Raw genomic sequence first — 9435 nt, forward strand, 5'->3', positions numbered from 1 at the left:
CCACCCTACTCTCAACCTTCAGTGAACTCTGATGCTTAGGGCTCTGTCCTTGTCTTGGTCTGGGCCTCTGCCTTCTGCTGTGTCTTCTACAGCTAGACACAGACTCATCCCTTCCCCTGCAGTCTCTCCTTGCCCTTGCCAGAACCTAATGCCTGAGACCATGACTCCGTCATGCTTATTCTCTGTGTTTCAATTGTCATTATAGATGTCTTGGGTTATAAGGATCCTCTGAAAGTAGTTGTTTATGAGTCAGACCCCACAATTGTCTGGTTCTATTTCCAGCAAGCTCATCTTCCCTCTTCCTTCCCTGTATGTGACACACACAACCAGAACCAAAGCCAGCCTAGTAATAATCCCTATGCCAATACTGTGCTTGAGATTGCAGAGTGCTGCTTCTACTTTAGGTCTATACAGACAGAAAGCATAATGTGCTTTAAATAGATTTTTATTTATTTTTCTTTATATTATTTTCTCCCATAGAGGAATAACATTAAAATCTAACAATCAGAATCCTGTTATACACGTACACAGGCATGCCACATGACTGGATTGAGGTGGTTGTGTCCTTGAGTCTGTCAGCATGTCACAACATGGTCAACCAGAGTTGCCTCATTTCAGCCAGTCTCAAAATACATCCAAGAGGGATTCATTCAACTTGTTGGTTTCATTTGGAACTAGGTGGCAGGGCAAGAGGGAAGATACTAGGGGCTATGGTGTGTCTGCATTCAGTCCCCTCACATAAAGCCACATGGATCTGAGGAGGCATCCAAGAGCTCTAGTGGGGTTCTTGTTGCACCTAAGACATTCTAGGTCAGAACAAATTGATCAGGGTTCCAGGTGGGGGGTGGGGAGTAGGCATACCCCCAAACAGCAGCAAACTGCATTCATACACACATGGTACCCTGCGAGGGCCAAACTGGCAAAAGCTGGAAAGTGACAACCAGCTTGAAGAGAGCACTCAGACATATTGGGGAATTACTGTAAGTCACCCTTTGATGTACTTGGGTCTCACTGTAGAAACAGGGGTCTCTCTGACATACTTAGTTTTGGCAAAGTGCTAGTAATATTGACATTAATACAACTTCTCCAGGGTCTCTGAAAAAATCAGTCACGACAGACTCTCTCACCCCCTCCTGTCTAAGGTTGCATAGGACTTTATGAATTCTAGTTCCCTCGTGTATTCAAGTTCTGTGGTTTAAAAAAAAAAATCCTGAAGCATGCTCAAGGTAAAAGGCACATACACAGTCAATACAGTATGATGAGGTCTGATGCTTCAGGAATCAGACTAGCAGGAGACTGAGTAGTGTTGGTTCATAGAAATCTATACACAATTAAAATATTGCCACACTTAAATGCTACCGAATCTGTAGGAAAGTACAAAAATATATGAGCCTTACAACCAGCCAGGTGATGACATCGGAGGGTTCTAGAACTACAGGAGCCTCCAGAAATATGTGTAAGGAGTCTCTTGAAATTTGAGCCAAATGTCCTATAACTTGCTCGCCCCCTCCACACCAGAAGGATCATGGGGACTGCTCACAACTGAGCCTATGCCCCAGCTGGCAGCAAAGGAGTAGGCAGGAAGAGCTGGAGGGAGCTTAAGCTCTCGGAAGTGCGGGAGACCCTAAGCTGGCTGTGAAGTGACCACGGGGTTGCTGAAAGAATAAAAGCAACTCTTTATAACTGAAGGAGAACCTTGGCAAGAGAAGCAAGGTTGTAACTACTGGGGCCCTAGTGGACTGGCTTAGGGACTTTGATCTCCTTTTACTGTAGATTTGGCTTGGATAGGAGACCCCAACAGGAACTTCCTTTGTCCCCATCCTGGCAACCATGGGGCTACCCCCTCCCTTATCCATATACCCAACACGAGCCTTGGGGCTATAAGATCAGGGAGGGCAGCTGCCTTTACCGTCATGAGATTATAGAGTTTTCCTACCAAGCCTCAGCTTGGCTGGGAGGCCTAGAAACCTGGAATTGGAATGAGGGGGAAGACCTATGTAAGTATGTAACAGGAAATCTTAAAAGTGTCAAGGAAGAAAGCACACACTAAAAAAGGACAATTAGAGGAAAAGGGAAGCAACTCAGGATATCCCAAGAAGCTGTTGCTGGTGACTGAGCCCAAAATTCACTCCCACCATAAGAAGGAGAATGCTGTCTGCCTGTGACCCCGCTGGTCTCACCCAGGGATTCAAGTTCCCTCCTCCAGTTGCTTACTGGAGAGGGGGAGGGTAACCATAGGGCCCCCATTTCTCCCCGTTGGACTAGAAAGGAAGAGAGCCCTGGGGGAGAAAATGAGAGGCCCCCTGGAAGCCCTGAACCTGGATAGGGACTGTTTGGGGGTTGGGACAGTGGGGCTCCTGGCTTCCTACCCGGGAGTGTTTATTAGCCATCCTGAGCAGAGTGAAATACAAGGCCAGAGGTGAAACATGAAGGCTGAGCTGTCAGTCTTGGGATGGCTTCACCCCACAGCTTGTCCTCCCCAGCATCATTCCCCTGCATTCTTACTCTGGAGTGTGCACTTTCCCTACCTAGAAGCCCTCTGGCCTGCATCTCCTAAACTAGTTCTAGCACCTTGGGCACGTGAACATATGGCCAGGATGGCAGGGCCTTGCCCAGCCTCTATTCCTGGGGTAACATGTTGGGGGTAGGGCAACAAGGTACTAAGCCCTTCAGACTCGGGCGTTCAGAGGAGTGAATTTCAGAGGAGAGATATGGTAAATGGGATTATAAAAACTGGGGGCAGACTCCAGGCTCAAGCCCAAGAGGAGGGCTTGGCCACTGAGCAAGCACAGGGCCAGCTCCCATGGTGCCCTGCTCCCCACAGGTTCTTAACCTGTATGTCCTGTCTACATCTCCAGTAGGCTGCCTCTTACCCTTGATTCCCTCCACTTCTCCTTCTAACTCACATCTCACAGTCCTATTCCACATACTTTACCTTTACAGGCCTAAACAACTCCAAGGAGTCCAATCCCAGGGGAGAGGGAGGGGGGAGACTAAAGGCAGAGGCCTTTAGTCTCAGCGCCACCCCCTATCCGTTTGGGAGGGAATTACTGGGAATGAATAAGGGCAGGGGTGCGTGTAGTGCCAAACATGAGATAGGTGAGGCTGTAAAGTGGGAATTGAAGGCAGAGAAAAGAGCTAGGTCTGGGAGAAGAGGCTAGTGGAAGGAGTGGGCCAGAGGTACAGGAACGGAGGGCAAGGATGAAGAGAAAGTCGGGGTAGAGATGGGGACAGAGCAGAGAAGGAAGGAAGGATGGAATGTCAAGGGAGGGGGAGGAAATGGAGGATTAGATATCAGGCATGGGGTCGGAGGGTGGGCAGAAGGGGCTTCAGAAGCGGATTAGAGGATCAGTGGTGGGAAAATCGAGGGAGGTGGGAGAGGGGGCTAGCACCCCACCTCTCTCAAGGAGGAGGGAGGTTGTAGTGTCCAACCCAGGTGGGCGGAGGGCGCTCCTCGCGCAACACACTGGCCGCGGCAGAGGGGCCCGACACGGGTCCGGGATCCGCGAGGCGCTTGTGGTTCGGCCGGCGGATCCTCAGTAGTTGAACTGGCGCTGGCATGGCTGATAGACGAAGCTGCCCTGATGCTTGGGCCGGCGCGAACGGCTCTCGCGGGCGCGGTTCTGCCGTTGCACCACCTTGGCGCTCAGCGCGTGGCGCTCGGCGCGCTGCCGGGCCCGCTGTACCCGCCGCGCCTGGCCCGCCTTCTCTAGCAGTGCAGCCCGCGCCGGCAGAGGGGCGGCGGCGTGGTGCAGGGCCCGGGGCTCGCGACGGGCGGGCGCCAACTCCCTGCGGGGACAGAGCAGGGCTCGGTCGGGGCGGGACAGGTCCCGGGGCGGAGAGGCGCGCTGGCACCGCCCACCCAGTCCCCGCACCCTCGCTCCAGCGCAATGCTGTCTCTGCTCTTAGGGCGCCCGGTGCCCTTCTTGTGGGCCCCAGCCCTTCCTCCGAGCCAGCCTGGAGACGCCTCCTCAGTTCTAACCCCTGTGACGATTAAACCGGACTCCAGGGAAGGCTCGGCTCACACCTCCAATTCGGTCCTTACCTTCCGAGCTAGCCTCTGGAAACCCCACCCCTCCGGCGCTCCGGCCTCGCCCCTCCGCCAAACCCGCCCCAAGCCTCGGAGCTCCGTCTCTCCCCAGCTCTGTCCGGGCCAACAAGCCAGGCCTCTCCCTCTCTTAAAGCTCCGCCCCTTTACCCTCAGGCCCTCCCCTAGCCTTGTCCCCGCTCTTTGCCACGAAGACACGCCTCTAAAGGCCCCGCCTTCGACGCAGGGCGGGCTCCTGGGCGCGCTTCCCCCGGCCTCCCGGCCTGGACCCTTGCCTCCCAGACACGCTTCTCTAGGTCTCCAGGCTACGTCCCCGGCCCGCTCACCCTTCGCTAAGGTCGCCGTCAGGCAGGGCAGCATCGGGATGCGGGGAAGGGGGCCCAGGCTCCAGCACTATGGTGCTGCCGGTGACGTAAACGGACATGCTGGGATGCTCGATGAGGAGGTCCTCCAGGGGGTTGCTCTGGAGGCGGGCGGGCCCGAGTCCGGGCCCCTCTGCAGTAAAACAGGCGGGAGGGGTAACAAACCAGCTCTCGTCCATCAAGGAGGGCGCGGGCGGAGGGCGGCCTGCGGGAGCAGGAGCGGCCCCGGGGCTGGGTGGAGCCGCGTAGCTGTCTACGGGGCGCGGGAGGGGTAGCCATGCGGCGGAGGGGGCGCAGCGGGGAGGGACACACACACACACCGGACACAGTGGGGCGGAGAGAGAAAGGGCATCGTTAGTCAGACCCGCAGCCCCGCCTGCCGCGCCCACGGGGCACCCACGGGCCAGGAGTCTCGACCAGCTGCCCTAGGGCACATGAGGTGTGGGCCCCAACGCTGAGCTGCCAGGAGATGGCCCGGGCTTTGCATGGGATGGGGCCCTGTTACCTTGCCTTCACAGTCACTGCCTCAGCCCCAGTTTGCCCTTGAAGGCCAGGCGAGCTTCCCAATCCCCTAGTAGCTCCCTTCCCCTCCGCAGCTCGGCCACCTGCCCATCACAGGCCCAGGAATCAGTCCTGGCCCCCGACTCAGGCCTCACCCGGCAGATCAATGATGAGCCAGCCGTCCACTTCATCCTCCTCGGAGACGAAGGCTCGGGGGCATCCGGGGTCCTCGGGGGGCGGGGGAGTACTGAAGAAGAGGCTGGTGAGGCGCTGGAACATGGTGGGAGAGCGAAACGGTCTCAGGGGGGCGCCCAGCGGCAGTGCAGATACCTGGGAGGTGCAGAGAGGAGTCACAGCGCCCACCCGACTCCCGGCTAGGGAGATCACCCCCAGCCCTCAGAGCATAGTGAGAGTACGCTCTAAGGGATGTGTGGGGAAGCTCTGCGGTGTGTGCGTGTCCTGGTAAGTCCACCTGCTTTCATGCTTCTCTATTTTCTGCGTGACCTTAGGAAGTTATTTAACTCATCTGTGCTTTAGTTTTCTCATCTATCAAATGCCAGTGATAATAGTACCTTCCTCTGGGCCCTTATAAGAATTACACGAGCTAATAATAGTATCCTCCTCTGGGCTCTAATGAGAATTAAATGAGCTAAACACAAAGTGCTTAGAGCCGTACCAGGGCACAGAGTAAGCGTCCAGTAAAAGAATCAACTAGTTAATTATTAACATTATTGCATGCTCTAGGGGCATGGAAGGAGTGATATATATGACTAGACTCTATCAGGAAAGGTCTCCAGAGGGTTGGACATCCACGCTGAACCTTGAAGGGTAAATAGCAGTTCTCCAAGCAAGGAAGAAACTGTCTGATACTGTGATTACTTATTATCATAATACAGCTAACATTCATGTGCTAGGTACTGTGCTAAGCACCTTACCTATATTACCACAGGTACTTCTCACAACAACTCTAGGAAGTGGGTGTAATTATTATCCCTCTTTTACAGGTAAAGAAACTGCGGCTCAGAGAGGTAATGTAACTTGTGCAAAGTCTCACAGCTAATAAGACACAGAAGTTGGATTTAAACCCATACAGTCAGATTCCAGAGTCAGCACCCCCAATCACTATACTCCGTTGCCTTTGCTGGGTATCTCTCTGGATTAGACAGTTTTAACTCGGTGACCTGGGTATTTTTCTGGGAAGAAGTTTTCATCATGATTTCCTAACATTACTCCTTGACCCCCCAGATTAGGAACCACTACTTGAGCCTGTGTGGCTTGTAAAGTACTGGCTAGCAGAAATCCCACAGAACCGCTACCATGTGATTGCACAGCTCTCATCTGTGTCTGTCAGATGAGGTTCTAAGATCCTATTCCCGTGGGCCCTCCCCCCTCTCACCCCCTATACCTAAGCTCCTGCTCAAGGGCAGCATTCCTGGCTAGGAGGAAGATCAGGTTGCCTGGCCTCAGAGAGACAGCAGGTCAGTGGGAGGTAATGATGAAGGAAGGGCCTATCAAACCCCAGGAGCCCTTAAGGATGAGCAATGAGGGTAGGACCAGGACCCAACCCCTCAATCAGCCCTTCCCTGGATGAAAATAAGAAAGGAGATCCCCTGCTCCAGGAATAGAGATGTCAAGGAGGTGGCTATAGACCTGCCCTTCTCCCCACTTCAGCCTGCCTTAGGACTAGGCCTGGCTAGGAGTCCCCTGGATGTCCCAAAGCTTGAGCCTCCTCACCTATCCCCTGAAGATGGTCAACCATTTTGCTACTGAGACACTTGTCACCTTCCTCTAGGGATGTTTCCACAGTTCCTGTAGAACTCCCTGGGGGCATGTCTACTTTTCTACTCCCTGGAGGCAGTCTACACTTACTGCTAACCCACCTGAGTTATTTCTATGCTTGTTGCTATCCCTCCCATTTCTGGGATATGTTTTCACATTTGCCACAGAATCATCCAACCTCCATAAACAGTATTTCCACATTTGCAAACCCACAGTGGGCTCCAGACAGAAGTATTCCCTGGGTGCTGGCTTCTCTGGTGGGAAATCTACAGAGATTATAATAAAAGGTTGGGCACCCCCAACTAGTGTCTGCCTGATACAAGCCACATATCCCAACCTGTCTGTCGGCCATAGGGAGTCAGTGATTCAGTTACCAAAAATCCTGAAAGTTTGGCCCCTCCTGAAGGAAGAGAAGGTTGGAGCCTTGGTGAGGGCCATCATATTCACCTGGCCCATTTTACAACCTGAGAATCAGAGGAAATCAGTCTATCCAAAGACACACACTAGATGGTGGCCAGGCAGGTCTAGTCCCAGGACACTAAACATCCAGCCCAGAGTATACATAGGAAGGCCTCAGCAAACAATCACCCAAAAATATAATGAGGCAGGGGAGATAGGGAGGTCAGAGAGGAGTCAGAACTTTTCAAGTTACTGCTCACCTCAAAACCCCTCTGCCCAGCTATAAAAGGGTTTAGAGTTCCTAACACCAAGATTCATCATGCATTTACCAGAGCACCCACTGTGTACCAGAACCCATTGGGGGTCTCCTCAAATTATAGACAGATTAAGGTAAAAGAGGTTCAGTGGGAGGAAGCTCCCTGCCTGAAGTCACACAGCAAATAAGTGACAGAGCCAGGAGTGACAGCAGCACCAGCCAGCCAGTGCCCGCCCCCTCTCATGACCACTGGGGGAGCCTCCCAGATTTGCTTTCCCAGCTTTGCCAGCTTCCTGGTTCTCACATTCCCAGTTCTGCTCCAGGGAGAACCATTCCCTTTAATAACTACAGCAGCTGTGCCCAGAATAGCTCTTGAGCCCCAAGCCACTTCTACCCCACCCATCCTTTAGCAAAGCCCAGGCTGGGATGGGACTCTTGGCCCAGTCTCTGGGCCCATCCACTTGGAAAGCCAGAACTCTCCTTCTACTCCCTTCTCCTGGCCCTCTCTGTAAGCAGAGAAGGGGGCAGCACAAGCCTAGTAATCACCAGCACTAGGCCAGGTCATGTCCTTCTCAGCTGACAATGCTAGGGGTTGGGGAGGTAATAAAGGGCCAAGCAGGGAACTCTCACCCTCCATCGTACCCCAACATCAGCCCCAGAGACACCCTGAGGCAGCCAATGACTCACCTTTCTGTGGTCAGAAATTTTGATGCAGCAATTTTATTGGGCTCTGGGTCTCCAAGGTTCAGAGTGAGGGTCAGGGCCACAAAAGGGGACCAGGTCTCCAGAGGCCTCCTGGAAAAAGATCCAGGAATGAGGGGACCTAAGAGCTCCATAAAATTTGGATGGCAATGAGCCCAAGGTGGAGGAGTCCCCAGTGTTAGGAGGATGTGTAACTTGTTACTTGTATTGAGTTCCTACTAGGCATGTGCCATGGCTAATGCATCTATCATTCACTCAGTAGGTATGACTCTAATTAGCTTCATGACCTGGAGTAAACAATTTCCCCCCTCTGTGCTTCAGTTTCCTCTTCAGTGAAATGGAGTCCAAGACCCCTTGTTTGGGGGTTGGGAGTGACATCCTCTAAAGCGCTGCACACAACAGCGATTAGGAAGATCAGGCTCCGGCTTGGTAGTCCCGGGGGTGCTGAGCTTGGAGCTGGAGAGAAGGTATTCCGCCATCTGGCGCTGCCCCCCAACGACCTAGAAGTGGAGCTCTGGGCTGCCTCTGAACTCCAACCTACAGCCAGCAGCGCCGCCCGGACCTAAGTAGGGGATCAGAGGCCTGACTACAGCACCTGGGTTAGCCCAGGAAACTGCCGAGGCCCTTCCGGGCCTGCTGCCTTTCAGCGTTCCTCACCCGTGAGCCAAGCCCCGACCCAGCGCTTACCGGGTCACCGGAGGACAGGCGACCCGAGCCGGGGGGGGGCGGTGCCGGCCTTGGTGACGTCTCAATGTCATATGCAAATAGAGAGACGTCATGGTCTACCAGCGTGCGGCAGCCAATCGGGAGATGGAAATGCAGCCCGGCCACCGCCGTTGGAGACAAAGACCCGGGAGCTCGGGGCGTGTCCAGAGACGCGGGACCCCCTGGGCCGAAGCCGGTCTGGACTCACCTTGGGGAGGGGGAGGTACGGCGGGCGGGGTGGCTCTGAGGTAGTTGCGCCGCGGAGCGTCCGGGCGTCGGCGCTGATCACAGGCCGGGCTGCATCGCGGGGCTGGACTGGGAGGCGGCCGGGCTCCGGCTTGGAAGCTCGCGGCTGCTGCGCTCGCCTGCGGGGCTTTGAGACTGTGCAGCCGCTGCTGGGCTCACCGCACAAATTGGAACGTTCAAACAGCTGATTGTGACGTCACAAAGGAGCCCGCCCGCCTAGCGTCACCGGCCGGCGGAGCGGTGGCCAATCGTAAGCTTCGGATCCCCCCTCCCCACCCCCTCCACGATCCGCTGGATAGTGGCTCCTTCCAGACTCCGAGCCTCGGGGGGCCTCCCAGAGAGGCCACTGCTGAGTTCTTTGACCCCTAGCTCCAAGGGAGACCTACAGACCTCTTAATGAGGACGGTCCCCACTCCCTACGAGATCCCCATCTTCTG

General features: G+C 54.6%; 1 protein-coding gene across 4 annotated transcripts; it reads right to left on the bottom strand.

The window, feature by feature from the left end:
• Positions 1 to 427: 427 nt before the first annotated feature.
• On the bottom strand, positions 428 to 9192 carry TP53INP2 (tumor protein p53 inducible nuclear protein 2). 4 transcript variants are annotated; one of them, XM_015071218.3, is made up of 5 exons: positions 8961 to 9192; positions 8033 to 8140; positions 5067 to 5241; positions 4375 to 4543; positions 428 to 3789 (listed from the first exon to the last, which is right to left on the bottom strand). In XM_015071218.3, exons 3-5 carry the CDS (start codon positions 5188 to 5190, stop codon positions 3537 to 3539), a joined length of 546 nt encoding a protein of 181 aa, XP_014926704.2. In that variant the 5' UTR covers positions 5191 to 5241; positions 8033 to 8140; positions 8961 to 9192; the 3' UTR covers positions 428 to 3536. The 4 variants fall into 4 exon arrangements, with proteins under 4 accessions (XP_014926704.2, XP_014926686.2, XP_026925710.1 ...); XM_015071200.3 differs by having other exon boundaries at positions 4375 to 4663; positions 8961 to 9190; XM_027069909.2 differs by lacking the exon at positions 8961 to 9192 and adding an exon at positions 8735 to 8913 and having other exon boundaries at positions 4375 to 4663.
• Between the last annotated feature and the right edge of the window lie 243 nt (positions 9193 to 9435).

The sequence above is a fragment of the Acinonyx jubatus genome, chromosome A3 (genome assembly GCF_027475565.1).
Source record: "Acinonyx jubatus isolate Ajub_Pintada_27869175 chromosome A3, VMU_Ajub_asm_v1.0, whole genome shotgun sequence".
In the NCBI taxonomy this organism is placed as follows: Eukaryota; Metazoa; Chordata; class Mammalia; order Carnivora; family Felidae; genus Acinonyx; species Acinonyx jubatus.

What these genes read in the sequence shown, in the direction of transcription:
- TP53INP2 (XM_015071210.3), bottom strand. Translation starts at nt 5,190, where the DNA reads ATGTTCCAGCGCCTCACCAGCCTCTTCTTCAGTACTCCCCCGCCCCCC. An exon ending in GCTCATCATTGATCTGCCGG is followed by an intron (nt 4,664 to 5,066) that starts GTGAGGCCTGAG and finishes CGCGCCCCGTAG; the next exon opens with ACAGCTACGCGGCTCCACCC. An exon ending in GACGGCGACCTTAGCGAAGG is followed by an intron (nt 3,790 to 4,374) that starts GTGAGCGGGCCG and finishes CTGTCCCCGCAG; the next exon opens with GGAGTTGGCGCCCGCCCGTC.